Source organism: Chionomys nivalis, chromosome 9 (assembly GCF_950005125.1).
Source record: "Chionomys nivalis chromosome 9, mChiNiv1.1, whole genome shotgun sequence".
Lineage (NCBI taxonomy): Eukaryota > Metazoa > Chordata > Mammalia > Rodentia > Cricetidae > Chionomys > Chionomys nivalis.
This window is the reverse complement of record NC_080094.1, coordinates 54,598,290-54,616,076: the sequence shown is the minus strand read 5'-3', so window position 1 is coordinate 54,616,076 and position 17,787 is coordinate 54,598,290. Positions and strand designations below refer to the sequence as shown.

The following is a 17,787-nucleotide window of genomic DNA, read 5'->3' as shown; positions in this document are numbered from 1 at the left end:
GGATGGCAGGACCTAGCTGAAGGGCTCAATCCCCTCACTTGCAGGGGGTCCTGCCATCTGATGCCATGTGGTGATTACAAACACGGTCTTTGGAACCAGGGAGAGCATGGAGTAGCCATGCAGTCACAGACGACATGCCAACCTGTCCTCCTGTGTGTAAACCCTCTGAGGTGGCTTCCTTGAAAACTAGGGTGATGTGTATGGTGGTTAGGTTATGAGTGTACTGAAGGCTTGGTCAATAGGATGGTGATTGGACCATAAGGGTTCTGAGTTTATCCAAGGATGAGACGAACAGATATGACGAGGAAGCAGGTCACTGAGGCATGCCTTGGAAGTAGCTCTCCTGTCTTGGGTCTCTTTCCCTCTGCTCCTCAGCTGTCAAGAGACAAAAGCCTCTTCTGTGACATGCTCCTGGCTGTTATATTCCGCCTCATCCCAGGCCCAATGGAGCCAGGGGAATGCATACATGTTTGTATGTTTCTCTGTGCTGAGTTTTCCCAAACAGTTGACCAACTCAGACTTTTCCTCCTAGAAACTGAATCATGTCAAGTGTTTCTGTGACACTCAGAAAACTAACACACGGGGTAGGGCGATACAGCCAAGGTAGGCAGAGGCATGTCATGGAGGGATATTCTGGACAGTCTAGGAACGCCCTGTCAGTTCTGGGAAGGTACACTCTTTCACTTGGCCACCATCCCTGGCATTTTCCTTTCTGGTAAACTTATCATGACAAACAAGAGAATATCATGAAGAGTAGACCCATGATTTCTTTTTGTTCAGGAACATCACCGGGTCAGAGTGTGGGGAGGTTCAGCTGCCAGGCTTCTCCCAGCAGAAGGTGGAGAGGAGTGGGAAGGGAAACCCCAGAAATCTTAGCTTGCAGTCCCTAGAAAGGCCTCCTCTGAGGTTCTGTACAGAAGCGACTTGGTCATATGTACGAAGAACATACAGACACACTTTCGAGACACTCCTGAGACATACATTTGTGATTATATTTATGGAGATATATGATAAGTGTGAGAAAAAAGCAGCAAGACAATTGGGGAAGGGGGAAGGCAGCCCTCCCGGGCACCACCACCTTGGACACCAGGGTCCTCACAGCACAGAGACGCCTGCATTCAGTTACAGCCCCAGGATCAAACATTCCCCTCTGTGTGTCCAGTTAATTAAAACACACTCATTCAGAGTCAAACGCACACCACGCTCCTCTTAAAGCCGTCATTTAGAGAGTAAGGTGGGGAGCAGGAATGGTCACATAAGAGTTCTCCCTGGTTTTAAAACAGACTGCCACAAAACTAACAACGTAGTTCAGGCTTCAAACTCATGGTAATCCTCCTGCACCAGTCTCCCAAGCACTGGGATAACAGGTGTGAGCTTTTAGCATTTTCTGATCCCAAGGGTGACAGAGGCAGACAATTAGGGAGGGGTATGTTTTTCTGAAGATCCAGGGGCCCTGTTCAGATTCACTCATTTCTGGTGCTGGCAGGGTGGGCTATGTGGGCACTGTTGTGCTGTGACTCCTAAGTGTCATAAGTGATGGCGGAAGTGTACTCAGCTGGGCCGCAGAGCAGGCCCCTGCACCTGAATAAGTGGGCCAGGGAAATTCAAGGGCTCGGGGAGAGGTTATGTGCGCAGACCAATCCTGGCCCCAGATAGGCACTCCTGATGAGAAGCACACTAGCTTGGAAGACAAGGGGCTACACAAAAGATTTCTACAGAAAAGCTTCATCTTGTGAGAAAAACACAACTGGACACAACAAAATGCAAATTTTTCTTTAAAAATCAAACAGCAGTGCCAATCATCAAAAGACACTGATCTCCACTGACAGCTCAGGATGGGGCCGGTCTCTCTTTACCTGGGTCCAGAGTCTCTAGGACTACACCATTCAAGACATGGCCTTCTTGCATTTAAATTCTGCCACTCACTTTCCTGTCATCTACCAAAAAGCCTTGGGAACATTCAATGGCCGAAGGGCACACTTAGTGACAGATGGGAATTGTCTCTTTTCTTAAGTCTGATAAACTGACTCTGCTGCAACCTATTGGGTGAGCTGGGAAGAAAAGCCAATCCTCAGACTTCATTATGATCTGAAACATTAGCTACAGCTCTTGCCAGGGGCGCACAGAGGTTGTGAATTCCAAATTCCTAACCGAATCCAGCGTTGCTGGAGGGAAGCTCGGCAGGGTCATGCGGCAGGTGCTTGTACAAGGCACGTTTTCCTGGCCTGGCTGCCTACTCTGCTGGGCACTGCAGAAGGGATGGGCACACACAGACATGGTACATCCTCTTTCAAACCTGGGTATCACTCTTCTTTCTCTTTGGTGTCAATCTACAGAGAGAAGCAACCCTCTGTTCTGCTCCCCTCCCCCTCTAAATATAGCAAAAAACAATAAGAAAATAAATTATTTTCTCTCAGTGCCCTTTGAAGAACCGAGAGGTTTATGGTAACAGATTGCTCAACACAGTCCTGGACTTCAGTGCGTCCCCAGCTCACTCCCTGAGTTCCCAGAGTCCCCCAGCCTGGGTCCACACCTACATTTTTCTTTGGATAATCTCTTTTTCTTCTTAGACTTTAAATCTCCATATATAGTGCTCTTCTCGATATTTTGATAGAAATTTAGGGATTTTAGAGGTAAAGGGACCTCATACAGCATCCAGTATCCGCCCTTCCCCGTCCTACACGAGGAAGCTGAGATACGGAGAGAACAGAACCTTGGCCAAGGACATTCAGCAAGTCAGTGGCAGGGCAGACTTCAGGCCCAGGCACCCCCTCCTTTCCCACCCCAGCTGTGCACCCTCAGTCAGCCTTCGGCAGGGACTTCCTGTGGGAGGGGGGCACGAGGTGCGGGGGCAGGCTGTTCGGGAGCTCGTAGCCGTCCAGCTTGATCTTGATGAGGTGCTTGGCCAGCGCGAACTCCTCCTCATCCAGCATGCCGTCACAGTCGCAGTCCGCCAGCTTCCAGATCTTGCCCAGGACACTGTTAGGCAGCTTGGACGTCACCATTTCCTTCTTGGCATTGACACCTGATATCTTGCCATTGATGGGCGATAGTGTGTAAAAGAGTTCGTCATACGCGGGCTTGTCTTTAGCCACGACCCACTCTTCCTCATCGGCACCCTCCTTGGCCCCCTCCCCATAGCCCTGGTTGAAGGGCCCCTCGGTGGTGCCATCGAAGGCGCCGCCCTGCACCATCTGTGTGGGCATGTTCATTTCTTCCTGGCTGATGAGGCTCATCAGGGAGGAGATCTTGTTGGTTAGCATGTTGTCCACGGCCTCGATCAGCTTGGGCTTCAGCGAGTGGAACTTGGTGAAATCATAGTTCTCGAGCTGTTCCTACGGGAGGGAACCAGAATTGGTGTTACGTTCTCTGCTGGGTTTCCCTTACAGCAGACATCCCACCGCACCCTCTGCCAGTCAGAATAACTCTGCTGGGGCTCCCATGTCCAAGCTCATGTAAAGAGGGGCTTAGGAACAAGGAACAAGCTTCCGGATTGAGATGTGGCTTTCTGTACAGTAGCTGCTCTCTCTGGAGGCTGCAGCAGTTACAGCCATCACCTAAGACTGAGAAAAACCCTTCACCTGCCCTTAATGCCCTAGAGAATTAGTTTGCTCTCAGAAAGGTCCTGCCGCACACTTGTTACTTTCATAACGATCCAGGGGGTGAGAAAGGACAGTTTACAACCTTGCTTTACAATCACATGGGCTATCCAGATGGCGTTAAGACCAGAGACCACACCTGCTAACTCTTTACTTTGCTAAAGAACTCAGGGACAAGAGGCAGCCCATGCCTGACACTGCCTGGATGGTCAGGATCTGGAAGCTGATGGCTCAGAGATCTAGGGTAGAATCAAACATGAAAAAAAGAAAAAACAATGAAATGATTCCTAATGATACTCTGCTGTACTCATGGAATTGGTCCTAGCCCAACTGTCATAAGACAGGCTTCCTCCAGCAGCTGACGGGAGCAGATGCAGAGACCAACTGTCAAACTGTAAGCGGAGCTCGGGGAACTCTGTAGAAGGGGAGGAAGGAAGACACCAGGAGTACACGGTCCACAGAATCAACTAAGCAGGACCATATGGGCTCACAGAGACTGAAACGGCAACCACGGAGCCTGCATGGGTCTACACTAGGCCTTCTGCACACATGCTATGGTTCTTTAGCTTGAGGTGTTAGTGGGATGACTAACAGTAGGAAGAGGGGGTGTCTCTGACTCATCTGCCTGCTCATGGGACCCTTTTCTTCTACTGGGTTGCCTTGCCCGCTTTGATTAGAGGGTGTGTGCCTAGTCTCATCTTGCTATGCCGAATTCAGTTGCTATCACTGGGAGACCTGCTCTTTTCTGAAAGGAAGTGAAGGAGCAATGGATCTGGGGGTGGAGAAAGCTGCAATTGGAATGTATTGCAAAGAGTTTAAAAAAAATAAAGATAAAAAACCTTCAAGGACTATATTTAGAAAAAAATTTAAAAAAACCAAAAAATTTAAAAATCCTATTATTTGAGAACTTTGTAGCTGATTGTACGTGGTACCACACACCTATAATCCCAGCACTCAGAAGGTAAAGATTATAGATTTGCTGCAAGCTTGAGGTTAGCCTGGTCTACATAACCATGCCCTGTCTCAATTCCCTAGTTCCTGGTGAAAGGAACTTCATTTTTGAATTATTTGGAAATAATACTGATGCAGGCTGGGACACACGCTCCTTGGCTTTAACCTCTGTAGGTATGAGCTCAGAAGACTACAGGACAGGAAACCTGCGGTGAATCCCCACAGAGACACAGCCTACTGCACGGAGGCTTCCCCAAAGTCGCTGTCAGTGCTGCGGGAATCTTGCAGCTGTAGACTAGTCAGTTATTTCAAATGAGCACAAGCTGAAACCCAGGTTGAGCCCCCGTAAGCCGGTCACGGGAGGTCTCCACCCATCTTTTGGGAGGAGGGATCTTTCAACAGAGCTGAACCTTGACTTGTACTTCTCGGGTAGAGCAAGCCTCGGTGACCTTCCAGTTCCAGCCCCTTCAGAGGCCATTACAGGCATGTGTGGAACCATGTTCAGCTTGTACATGAGTGCTGGGATCAAACACTGGGTCTCATGCGTGCACAGCAAGGACTCTTAACTGCACAGCCATCATTTCTCTAGCCAACGGCAGAGCTGTTGTTTTCTGTTTTTTGTCTGTGTGTGTTGCTAGGAAATAAACTTGGGATCTAACACACATCAGGCAAGTGCTCTTCTGTCGAGCTCTGTATTCCCAGTCCTCACTGCAGTTTTTATATGTGGGTGCTTATGTATAAGCAGTTCTGGGTAGAGTGATGGCGTGGAGGAAGAGAGGCTATTCACTTTCACGGTTTCCTGGAGACTAGACAGAGAGATCCCGGAAAGAAGCCAATCTTGGCTATTCTGGACAGAAGCAATGTGTCAGGTTATTAAGGTGGGACATGGGCATGGACAAATACATACTTTCATTGTAAAAAAAAATGGGGAAAAAGTAGGGGGTAAAAATGAAGATTTAAGGCAGGCACAGTGCAGTGCACAACGCCTGTCTGCGCTCTGTGCGCTACCATACCAGACAGCTTCGGGCAAGGGGCTGGAGATTGAAACACACAAAGACAGACAGAGACACGGACCTCTAGTCCCTGGTAAGAAGCCCCTTATTCAAGCAACAGTCAGGTGGGCCAACAGGTGAAAACCTTATCCTCTGATCCTCAAGGCCAAGGTAACACGTGCTCGTGAAGCAGAGCTGGTAAACAACTTTGACACAGCTTTCAGTAACTCAAATCAGAAGGAAAGTAAAGATCTCTAGCAGGGAAGAGCAGCTGGAGACCAGGACTCCAAATGGTCCCAACAGCATAGCACGTGCCTCCAAGGCCAGCACTTGGGAGGTGGAGGCAGGAGGTGAATTCAAAGTGAGCCCTTGCAGGGTTGGGGTGGGGATTCAGGCACAGTGGTAAACACCTTTCATCCCAGCACTCTGGAAGCAGAGCAGGTGTCCATACCTCTGTGAGTTCTAGACCAGTAGAGCTGGACAGTGGGTCTTTGCCTCAAAAAACTAATAAACAAACAAACATATGAGCAAAAAGAATTCAGGGTGGGCTCTGTGGTTAAGAGCATGTCCATACAAAATCGCAGGACACCCCAAGTTCAAGTCCCAGCACCCATATTGCTTGGCTCACAATCACCTGTACTTTCAACTCTATGGGACATGATAGCCTCTTCTGACCTGTGGATATCTGCGCTCACAGCCACAGATACACATACGTGTATACAGTCTAACATAAAAATAAAAAGAATTCCGTGGCTCTAGGTCCTACTGCCTCTACTTTGAGTGCTGGGATCATCGGTGTATGCTACTACACATGGCTAATCTAATACTTAAAAGCTACATACCACTGAATTCCCTAGCAAAGTTACCTTATAGATATGGAAGTTGTGTCTAGCAGAGAACAAAAATTGTGATCTTCAAGGTGTGTGGCAGGGCAGGAATTCTGTGTTCATATTTGGAAGGAGAGCCCCAGCACTCAGACTAAGGGGACAAAGTCAAAAGATGACTGCCTATAATGTCTTCAGAACAGATCTCCCATCACATCTGCAGGCAGCCAGTACTGCACACCTAACCTGCTGAGCTGAAACTCGGCAGTCTGTACTCGGCTGAGCACTTGAGCAGGACAGTCCCGCTTTCTGGGTCCTGCATCCTCACTGGTCGATCAGAGCCGCCAGAGCATCACATCCACCCTCCACACCACAGAGTGCTACCAACACTCAGGTTTTCTGCTGACAGTGCCACACAGTCAGCCTAGGGGACAAAAAGGACCAGATGAGGAGGAAGGACATAGGCCTTCCCACATAAGAATTCCAATGCTACTGGGTAAGAGGTCTGAATTCCCTTGGGTGCAGGAACACCGAGTTTGAGCCCTGAGCACACAGAGTCCCTGTGTCTGGCAGACAGACACGTGGGGTTTATGTCTGCCCAAACTGTCTACCAGCCTGCAGAGGCCAGCGATTCTGACGGCGACTGTATGAAGAAACAAAGGGCAACAGCCACGATTTTGCAGGAATGACTAGCAAGCAGCAGCTACATCTGCCCAGAAAGCGCACAGGAAAGGAAACTCAGGTCCTCACAGACCTAAGCAGCAGTGGGGAGGACAAGCTACGGCCCTCCAGCAGGGCAGGCCTAAGACAGCAATCGCTTTCATTGGGATAGTCATGCAGTCAGGATTCAAAGAGATCAACAAGTGTACCACTGGGGCCAGTATCCTGGGGCTGCTCCTTCCAAAGAGTAGGTTCCTAGCCCGGTCTCAAGCTGGGTCATCCTTACCCAGTTACTCCCACAGTTCACCAGAGCAGTTTCCAAATGTGTGATAGAGAGGAGCAGATGGGGATGGCTCTGCTGCCCTCTGCTGTTTAAACATGGTAACTCATCCACATGGAGGTCAAATTCTTCAGGACAACTGAGTGAGCACAGTATAGTGTTCTCAAGCTGCAGGACAGTCATTACTGTCCCATAGGCAAGCGCCCCTTGGGACAGGACACAGGACAGACATAGCCAGCCTATCCTGGTGCTAAGGGAATAGAAACACACACTTGGCTCAGTGTAATAGATGTGACACCCCCTGACCAGGGAACTCTAGAGAGGGGGAACAGAGACCTAAAGCCAGCTGTGATGAACTGTCCTCATGACCCTAAAATATGCCCAGGTCATGACTGTAATACCTAAGCTTTAGCTTCTAGTTCTGACCCCCACACAGTGGTGTTAACTGAATGCCTGTTGCTGAGGATGGTAGACCATCAACGGCTTCAGGGAAAGGAGAATGCTCAGCATGGATTTACAGAGCACTGACTGCAGTCTAGATCAGCGGTTCTCAATATGTGGGTCACGACCCCTTTGGGGGCTGCATATCGGATATTTACATTACAATTATAACAGTAGCAAAATCACAGTTATGAAGTAGCAACAAAATAAGTTAATGGTTGGGGTCACACCCCAATGATTATCCCTTGCCCCAGCTCTTGGAAGCCTGGGCATCCTCTGACCCAGATAGGCCCGATTAATTTTCACGGACAGCTACTGTTCCCGAGTCTGCTCTGTTATGGGAGCCCACCTACAGGCCATGTGAGAGCCCAGAGAGTCACCGTGTAGTATGGGCAGTGTACCAACAGCTAATGAGTGTATATACGTGGTGTCATGTACAGGGTGGGCACTCCTTCACAGCTTTCATTTAAGCCAAGATACTAAGTTTCCTTATGAAGGGTACGAGGAAACAGCTGTTCTCCAGCTGTGCCATGAGATGCAGGGCACAACCTGAGTATAAAAGAAAAAGTCCCAGCTGGGTGGTAGTGATGCTCACCTTTAATTCTAGCACTGGGGGGGGGGCAGAGGCAGGAGGATCTCTGTGAGATCAAGGCCAGCCTGGTCTGCAGATTGAGTTCTAGGACAGCAAGGGCTACCAAACCAAAAAAAAAAAAAAAAAAAAAAAAAACTCAAAAAGAAGTCTCTGGGAGTCAACTAAGCACTAGCCCTCAAGTTAGTTATCCTGTGACCAGTAGAAAAGTAATTCCTCTTCTGAACAGAATACCTACTTTATTGCTAGAAAGAAAAAAATATGTCTGTATATTTGTCACGAAACAATCTTCCTCCTACTGGGTTGCCTCATCCCACCTTGATACGAGGGTTTGCGCCTAGTCTTGCTTCACCTTGTTATGCTATATTCAGTTGACGTTCCTGAGAGGCCTGCTCTTTTCTGAAGGGAAACAGAGGAGCAGCAGATCTGGGGGAGACAGGAGGCTGGTCTGGGAGGAGGGGAAGAGGGGAGTCTGTGGCCAGGATTCATTATATGAGAGAATAAATTAAACAAAGAAACAAACGATTTGGCTAGATCCTGCGATCAGATCATACCAGAAGCACCCACCTTGATACCCTTGATGCCAGGCACAAAGAGCTATCACCAGGACGGTGAGTCTAACCCCTCCCACCCTGCCCTGCACCAGCCATTCAGTGTTTCATGACTGACGCTATCTCACTCCTATTTTGTCCAGTCCTTCCTCCCCGTCTCCCCTCTGAGGCCCAACCTTAGCTGCACACCCACTGACTTGGGCCATTCTCCTTGGCTTGTACAGCTTGGGGTGAAAGATATAACAGTTGGTCTTAGGGTAAAACCTACATTTAGTCTGCCTAGGAGTTTTTGAGAATTTGAGACCAATTTGAAAGGCGATTAATTTACATACAAATCTAGACTTTAGCTTCTTTTATGCCCATGAGGGCTCATATTCCCATAGGACAGTGACTACTGAGCTAGATAGGACATCCCCGCATAGGCAGGCCATACAGTCTTCAGTCTTCCTTGGCTACAGGGCCCCACAAGCCTGCACTCTGCACCTGCAGAATCATCCTCCTGGTAGACATACTCTGGGAATCCACTAATGTGAGGAGACAAGCAGACATGATGACAAGATGACATGGCTTCCTCCTCATGTGGCTACACGGCTGGTAGCTGTAAGCACCTGAGTTCATGTCATCTGCTTAACAGAGAGGACAGTGCCCTGTGCAGATGTGTGCTACACCGGACAAGAAGGTGGCGACCTTGCTCCAAACGACATCCCATCCCTGTGGGGCAGCGGACACTGACTGGGCCAAAGCAGTTGAATGCAGCCCCATTATGGCTTCCCAGAACTGCCCAGAGCTAATGGGAGACTCTGCAATCAGGCTGGAGGCCACCACACTAGGCTTTCAGCAGAACACTGCTGAATACAGCAAATTACGGCTATGTCCAGGGCCCCAGCTCGGTGCTCAGCAGCCAGCCTGTCCATCGAGGGCCCCAGCTCGGTGCTCAGCAGCCAGCCTGTCCAAGCACACCCTTTTCACTGTATGGCTGCAGGAGCCATGCAGGACCTTCAAAGCCAAGCCCAGCTCTATTTCCATTCAAGTTCTGGGATTCTGAAAACCCAGGGTCACCTCAACCTCAGAACCAACTCTGAGCATCACCTACGAGGCCAGGCTGACTGTCTTTCTCATGTGAGCTTCACTGCCCTTTGGCTAATTCTCTCTCCTTTAAAAAGACATTTGGAAGGCAAACAACAGCTGCTTTAGTCATAGGAGGCCATCATCATGGGTCACCACTAGGAAGGTGACTTCATTGAATTCTCCTTCATTAAACTGAGACTTTCTTATATTCCCTATAACCAGCTAGGCATTGATTGTGGCATTCCCACAACCTCCTCCTGACATTGTAATGGGGGGCTCCCAGTACCTGCATGGCTTTGACCTCAGGGAAGTCCCCCGCAGAAATCTGGTACTCTCGCTGCAGCTGCACGTAGATTTCCGGAAGCCTGAAGATAAGTTCCCGCTTCTTACTTTCTTTTCCAAATACGTTTGGCATTTCCTTCTTCAGATAGCTGATGATGTAGGCATGTACCTGAGGGGGATATGTCGGGTGAGCACACACCACGTTACTCGAGAGAAGAGATAAATGAGACCCATTCCCACACAGAACTCTGGTTCTGACCACAAGAGAAGGTGAGGAGCCAGGCTGCCTAAAGGGAGCAAGAATGTTCCAGAGCTCCAGAGAGCTGGCCTGACTTGAGCAAGGGCCAGAGGGACCCAATATGCTGAGACCACACAGTGACGGTGAGCAGAGAGAACCCCAACATCAAAGGCTGGGCAAGAGGGAAGGCCCAGGAAGACAACGGGAGGTAGAACGTGACAGACATTTGGGATGACAGGGCTCCCAAACCCGGAAGGGCGAGCAGTCTCCCCAGGAGGGCACTGCACTGTCTGCCCGTGTCACCTCCTCCTCTCAGTCCTTCCATTCTTCCACTTCCGACTTCAGGTCAGTAAGCTGTGTTCATTACAAAAGTTTTCTTTACAGAACTTCAAGTCTACAGAGTAATTCAAAAGCCAAATAAATAGCTAACAGAGGAAAGGATGAAAAACAGAGCAACGATTTAAAAAATAAAGCAGCCACGTAGACTGGAAAATGCTACTGAAGATAACAGACTTCATTAGAGTCTTAGGGAAGAAGGACATTGGGGAGAGCGAGGAGATGGATCCCAGAGCTCAGCCGAGGGCCTCTGGGTGTGCATGCACACTGGTGGGCCCAGCAGAATCTGCAAGCACACGCACTGCAGAGGCCATCTGAAGATACACACATGCTGGGCTGTATGGTTACTGCTTAGGGAACAACCCCTTAAAACTGAATGTAGGGTGAAGAATATCTGACAGCAGTTCAAGCTTTCTGAATGCACACCCCCAGAGACTAACTCCACATCAAGCCTGGGATGACTCTACGGTGTTTCTCACTGTGACACTGTGTGACTTCACAGCAGCTTTGGTTCTGAACATACAAGTGTAATTTGCACTATGCCTGATGTCACACCGTGCAGTGACAATAAACTGTCTGAAATTCCTCTGTTCAGACTGAGACTGTTGTTTGTGGGTTTATGGTAACATTTTTTTCCAGTTAATATTGGGCATGGTAACTCATGTCTGTAATCTCGGCCCTCAGGAAGCTGAGACAGAAGGACTGCCATGAGTTGAGGTCAGCCTGGGCTACACAGCGGGTTCCAGGTCAATCTAGGCTACCCAGAGAAACCTATCTCCCACCTGTCCCACTTAAAACACTCAATAATAAACTCGAGACCCACAAAATGCTTAGGTAAAAAAAAATGTGAGATTGAGAGAAGCGGCCAAGTCTTACTGAACAAGGGTTTGTTATTCTGTTCAGATCAAAGCTGGTACCCAAACCACATGTGATTCTAACACTCTTAAAGAGGGCTTAAGGGGGCCTTTAGAGGCAGGCATCTGAGGTCAGCCTTCAGAGAGACAGGTTTCCATATATAGGCGTGGGCACTGACATCCACAAAGCCCAGGCAGGGATGGAGCTATTTTAAGCTCTCAGTGGATAAGCACTGAAGGGCGCATCACCACACACTGAACGGCGATTCTCACACTCTCGGCCTGTATCTGCCTGATGAGCTACAAAATGCCCAGCTTCTCCAAAAAGGAATTTGACACTGCAAACAGGAAAGCTAGGCCCCACATGTCACATGTGACTAAGAGGGAAATGCGTCTTTGAAGAGCAAACTAAATTCCACGGAACTCTAGTGACCTCTGAAAGCTAGAGCTCTCCTCTCTCAACCTCCACCACTCCTTCCTCAAAAGCTGCTTTGCTTCCCTGCTGAGTGAAGATTTCCAAGTAGGTGGTGGCCGTTCCTAGCCTTGTGCAGAATGGGGTCTGCCGGTATGCTTGTCTCACTTTTGAGTTTGCTTATCCCGTAAAGAAAACTGAGGTCTGCAACGGTTAATAGAAGAATAAAACTACACTTTATTTCCCAAACTCATATGTAGGCTTTCCTAAAATAGCTTACTCTGAAGAACCGTGCGGTAAGCTTTGACTGGCGTCTCAGAGCAAACAGACTTCTGGCAGCTGCCTCCCTCTGACAAAAGGTGAGGAAGACAAGGAGGCTAACCCAGAGCACAGGACAGTCTCTTGTTCCTTAGAAGACAGCTTTGAGGGGCTGGAGAGATGGCTCAATGGTTAAGAGCACGGACTATTCTCCCAGGTGGCCCTGAGTTCAATTCCCAGCACCTGCATAGTGGCTCATTACCATTCGTAATGAGATCTGGTGCCCTCTTTGGCCTGAAGGCTTATATTCAGGCAGAACACTGTATATATAATAAATAAGTCTTTAAAAAAAAACTTTGAAAATACACAAATAGAGCTGGGCGGTGGTGGTGCACGCCTTTAATCCCAGCACTCGGAGGCAGAGACAGGCGGATCTTTGTGAGTTGGAGGCCAGCCTGGTCTACAAGAGCTAGTTCCAGAACAGGCTCCAAAGCTACAGAAAAACCCTGTCTCAAAAAACCAAAAAAAAAAAAAAAGAAAGAAAATACACAAATAGAAAAGACAGTAAAATTACCCAATCTCCAAGCTTTTTGTTTGTATTTTAAAATCCTGTATTATGGTGAGAGTGGTTAAGATAAAAACACAGGCCACTGAGCCCAAGGAAGCCAGAACTCAGGACACTTCGATCTCTCGGAGGATGTATGAACACTAACACCTTGATTTTGGCCTTCTGGTTTGCAGACTACGAGAATTTATTTGTCATTCAGCCTGTGGTAAAGCAGCCACAGGACACTTATACATGCTATCTCATCCAGTCTTTTCCCACCCCTTAGTCTGGTTTTTTTTCTTCCTTTTCCCCCCTGTACTGGGGACAAAAGCCAGGACCTTGAGCACATTAGAGAACTGCTGTACCACTGAGGTAGACCGTCAGTCCTTGGTGTCTTGCTCCCTCCTTATATAGTCCTGGTGGCTTTAAGTTTGTGATCTTCCTGTCTCAGTCTCCAAACACTGGGATTACAGGAGTGTGCACCACTATTTCAGATGTGAACTCTAACTGACCACTGCATGGCCCGGCAGCATGGGAAACGGGTGCTTCACCTGATGGTGAAGTCCGGGGTGGGAAGAGGAGCGAAGGGTAGGGATGGGCTGATGTCCCCTGGAGAAGGGTGGAGAGACGGCACACGCTGCTGAGAACTTACTGCTCAGACTTTTCCATGTTGTTTTGCATATCAATATTCATTCTTCTCCAGTACTGAGTACCATCATTACATACACGGCCACTGGGGTGTTTCCACATCTTGGCTATTCTAAATGAATCTGCTATGAGCATTTAAAAAAATGAGTCTACATTTGCTTCCCCCGTGTGGGCCATGAATTTTGGAATCATTATCCCATCAGCTGACTCAGATCTCCTATCTCTTAGGTAATATCTAAAAACCTACCCATCCCATATTTTACAATATCCCTTGTAGGTTTTTTGTCGATAGAGAATTTTCTAGAATAAGCAGAATTATAGATTAATATATAAAACAAGAGCGTAAAGTAAGGAGATATTGCAGAAGATGTTTATGCTGGATATAGATCAGGACTTTCTGGACCAAGCAGACTACCTGGGCTTGGGATGTGTTTTCTATAATATTCCCAGGCTGTCAAACAGCTCCAGGAAATTACACTGCTTTTTGAATGTCAGGTTTTCATGTATGAAGTAAGGATAAGGATGCCCAACTGTCAAGTAACTGATATTATCAAGCAAACTCTGTGGCTTCTAAGCATTTTTTTTCTTGCTGGAGAAGGAAAACTGTGCCAAGAGAAAGATGACCATGCCCGTATCAAAGCATTATAAGGAAATATAAGTAGTCCAGGGTGACTCAGTGGTTTCTTGCCTACCCCTTCCCCACATTTTTGTTTGTGTTTTTCTGGGCAGAATCCCACATAGTCCAGGCTAGCCTCAATCTTAATACGTAGCTGAGGATGACCTGGAGCTTCTGAGCCTTCTGTCCCATTGGGACGGCAGGTATGTACCCCACAGCTGACTTGTGTAGAGCTGGGGATCAAATCTAAGGCTCTGTGCATGCTAGGCGAGCACCCTACCCGTGGAGCTACACCTCCAGGCTGCTCCTTGCTTCTTTAAGAATAAACGACAAAGTTCAAAAGTGGAACCTACAACCTCAGCAGGAGGGCTAGGGGTACAGCTTCATGGAGCACCCACTTAGCATGTACCACGTAAGGGGCCACTGTGTTCAGTTCTGCTTCTTAGCTAGCCCAGGCAGCTTCCTGTCCTAATGTTCAGCTGGTATTGCGACATATCACGTGCAAATGGCACTGGGGAGCTGGTGATGGAAGTCGATGTGCCACAAACATTTTCCTCTGTGAAAAGGAACAAGCCAGATACTATTCTTAGGAAGAAAAGAATATGCTATTTCTTTTCCTTTAAGTAAGCTCAGCAGATTTGAACATCCGCCCCCACATCTGCACAAGGGTTTCCATTATTCAGTATCAGAACACAGAGGCATTTTGTTTCTCCCCAACCTAGACCACGCTGGTCTGCTCCAGGGGCTCAGGGATGGCGGGAGCACTACAGGCTGTGGTGCTCAGCATTTCCAGCAGCTCTCTATCCAGTCACATCCACATTCCTTCTCTTTCTCTCTCTCCAGCACATATTCTTTCTCATTCCCTTTCTCTCTCACCTTTATTCCCTATAGCTGAATATAGCTGTATCTTCAGTCACTGGCCCCTCAGCAGCAACTGGCAAATTTAAAATGTCCATGGACATTAAATCCCGTGAAATTTGCAAAGTCTACAGGAGCTACTAGCTTTGATTAGAAAATAATTTAGGCTAGCCAGGGTGTGGTGGTGCATGCCTTTAATCCCAGCACTAGGGAGGCAGAGGCAGGGGAAATCTCTGAGTTTGAGGCCAGTCTGGTCTAAAGAGCAAACTCCAGGACAGTCAGGGTCACACAGAGAAACGCTGTCTCAAAAAAAACCAAACAAATAAACAAACAACAAAAACCAACAATTACAAAACTAATTTAGACTTTTATATACCCTGAAATTAAATTAATTTATAACAGCTAGAACAGAGAAATACCATGTGTCAAAGGGTCATTGAACAAGCAAAATGAGACAGACTTCCTGCTACCATGCATTAGGCCTAGGGTAGTAGGCCTTTCAGAAGAGCTGCAGCTAAGTGGCTTCACGAACTAGCTAGAGCAACTGCCTTGCAGGACAGAATAAAGTGGCTTAGAGTTCTGAGAAGAAGTAGCTTATACCAGGAAGAAAGGACAGCGAGTGGTGACTCACACAGCACCCTTTGGACTCGATAGCTTGGTGACACACAGAGGAAAAGTATGTACACCCTGGGGTGTAAGAAAGGGAACCAGAAGGTTGTAGCACTGTGTGTCCTGGGCAGTGACAGCCAGGGGCAGGTCTCTTCAGACATAGGAACATGCACATTTGGCTGCAGTAGGAAGACGGCTGATGAGAAGGTGTCGGAAGGTCCGTGATCCTCTGGGGAGCCATCCTGTCTTCCTGACAGGCACCTAGGCACCATCCTCTCAGGTCATACGGGCAAGTACCCATTCCTTGATCAGTACCGTTCCTCCCTCTATAGTAAGGGTGCTCTGGGACTTCCTCCTCCACCAGATGACTCTTTAGCTCTGGCCTGGGCATGCCAAATCTGTGTCTACTAAACGAACCACAGTTGTGGTGGACCCCAGAAGGCTGACCCAGTACACCATGGCCAGACCAAAGTCAGTCCCAATCCACCGCTTTTTTTGTTTTATACCAGAAGACCAAGAGAAGGAGAGTTGACTCCACTTCCTGACCAAGTTTCAATGAGTGGGGCTGGAGAGATGGCTCAGTGGTTAAGAGCACCGCCTGTTCTTCCAAAGGTCCTGAGTTCAATTCCCAGCAACCACATAGTGGCTCACAACCATCTGTAATGAGATCTGGTGCCCTCTTCTGGCCTGCAGGCAGAGTACTGAGACTACCGTATACATAATAAATAAATAAATCTTTAAAAAAAAAACAAAAAAACAAGTTTCAATGAGTGTAATCAGCCTGTGCAGCCCTGGTTAGTCTCAAACTCATAGAGATCCACCTGTCTCTATCTCCTGAATGTTGAGATTAATGGTGTAGCAAGATTATGATGATTTTTTTTTTTTTTTTTTGGACAGGGTCTTACCATAGCCCTGGCTGGCCTGGAACTCCTATAAAGACAAGACTGGCCTTGAAACTCACAAAGATCCACCTGGATCTGCTGCCCAAGCAGCAGATTAAAGGATTAAAGGAGTGCACCAAATCACATTCCCTCCCTGAGCTTTCTGGATGAACTGCCCACTATACAGGGGATAGCAGTGCAATCCAGCATCAGCCCCAGGGCCCACCCTGTCATCTGATGCTTACTTTGGCCAGCCTCGCCCGCTTGATGAGGTCATTGAGTTTGCGCACTGCAGCCTTCTGGGGCAGGCTCTGGATGTCTCTGAAGAGGTCCTGTGCCTCAGCCTCGAAGAGCCGGCGGTTGTCAGTGTTCTGCAGAGGCTGCGCCCAAAACGAGCCAATGTAGACTCGAAGCACCTCGGGCGTGTTGATGACCTTGCCCAGAGACCACATGAGGGCCCCGTAGACTCGCATCAGCTGCTGGGTGTCCACTTGGTCAGCCTTGTTCAGGACCACTCGGATTTTGTCATCCTGGCCCCGGAAGGCCTTGATCGCCTCTGAGAACTCATCCGAGATGTCCAGTTTGTGAGCATCAAAGAGTAGGATGATCCTGTCAACCCGCTCAGCAAACCACTGTAGGACCTGGCAGAAGTCATACCCTGGGTGGAGAGAAAGCTCTGTCAGTGTGCGGAACACTCTGGGGGGCATGGCCGTGGGAGAACGCCAGTGAAGAAGAGCATTGAATCTGAGGCAGCAGGGCCTACGACTTGAAAACCATCTCTCATCAGATGGCTGGGCTGCATGCACGTAGCTAATGCTGGGGATCTGGCAACCTCCCAAGGAAAGGGACAAAATGGGGCCTCTGATCAGCTTGATGAAGCCCTGTGTGTAGGCAAACTGACTTGGTACTCATGGTTCTGACCTCACACCTAGCACAGGTCTTTGGGTGAGGGGCAGAACTGACCTCCAGTCCTGGCACCGAAGGCCGTGGGCTAAAGGCTCACTCTCTGGACAGGACTTACTTTCCAGAAAACATCTGAGATGAAGAAGGGAGCCTGGAGGCCACCTGCGTTTCCAGGGTGTCCAGCAAGCACGGGAACGGAGGTTTACAGTTTACAGAGTGCTGAGGAGGTCAAGGGTTGTCTGGGGGAAGCTGTGATTGATATTTATCATGAGGACTTTTTATAGCTTACATGTGTTTAAAAAGTATTTTAAACATCTGTCACACACAATATGGTCGTTTGCCAATTTCCTCTTTAAAATGGACAGGGCCACAACAGATTCCATTGGTCGT

General features: G+C 48.4%; 1 protein-coding gene across 1 annotated transcript in view; it reads right to left on the bottom strand.

Annotated features, from left to right (window-relative positions):
- Positions 1 to 975: 975 nt before the first annotated feature.
- Ehd4 (EH domain containing 4) overlaps positions 976 to 17,787 on the bottom strand; it is a 69,970-nt gene continuing 53,158 nt past the window's right edge. Inside the window, exons 4-6 of the mRNA XM_057781664.1 lie at positions 16,740 to 17,152; positions 10,242 to 10,406; positions 976 to 3,335 (exon numbers count right to left, since the gene is read on the bottom strand). Coding sequence (XP_057637647.1) covers positions 2,799 to 3,335; positions 10,242 to 10,406; positions 16,740 to 17,152 — 1,115 coding nt within the window. The 3' untranslated portion in view covers positions 976 to 2,798. The remainder of the gene's footprint in view (positions 3,336 to 10,241; positions 10,407 to 16,739; positions 17,153 to 17,787) is intronic.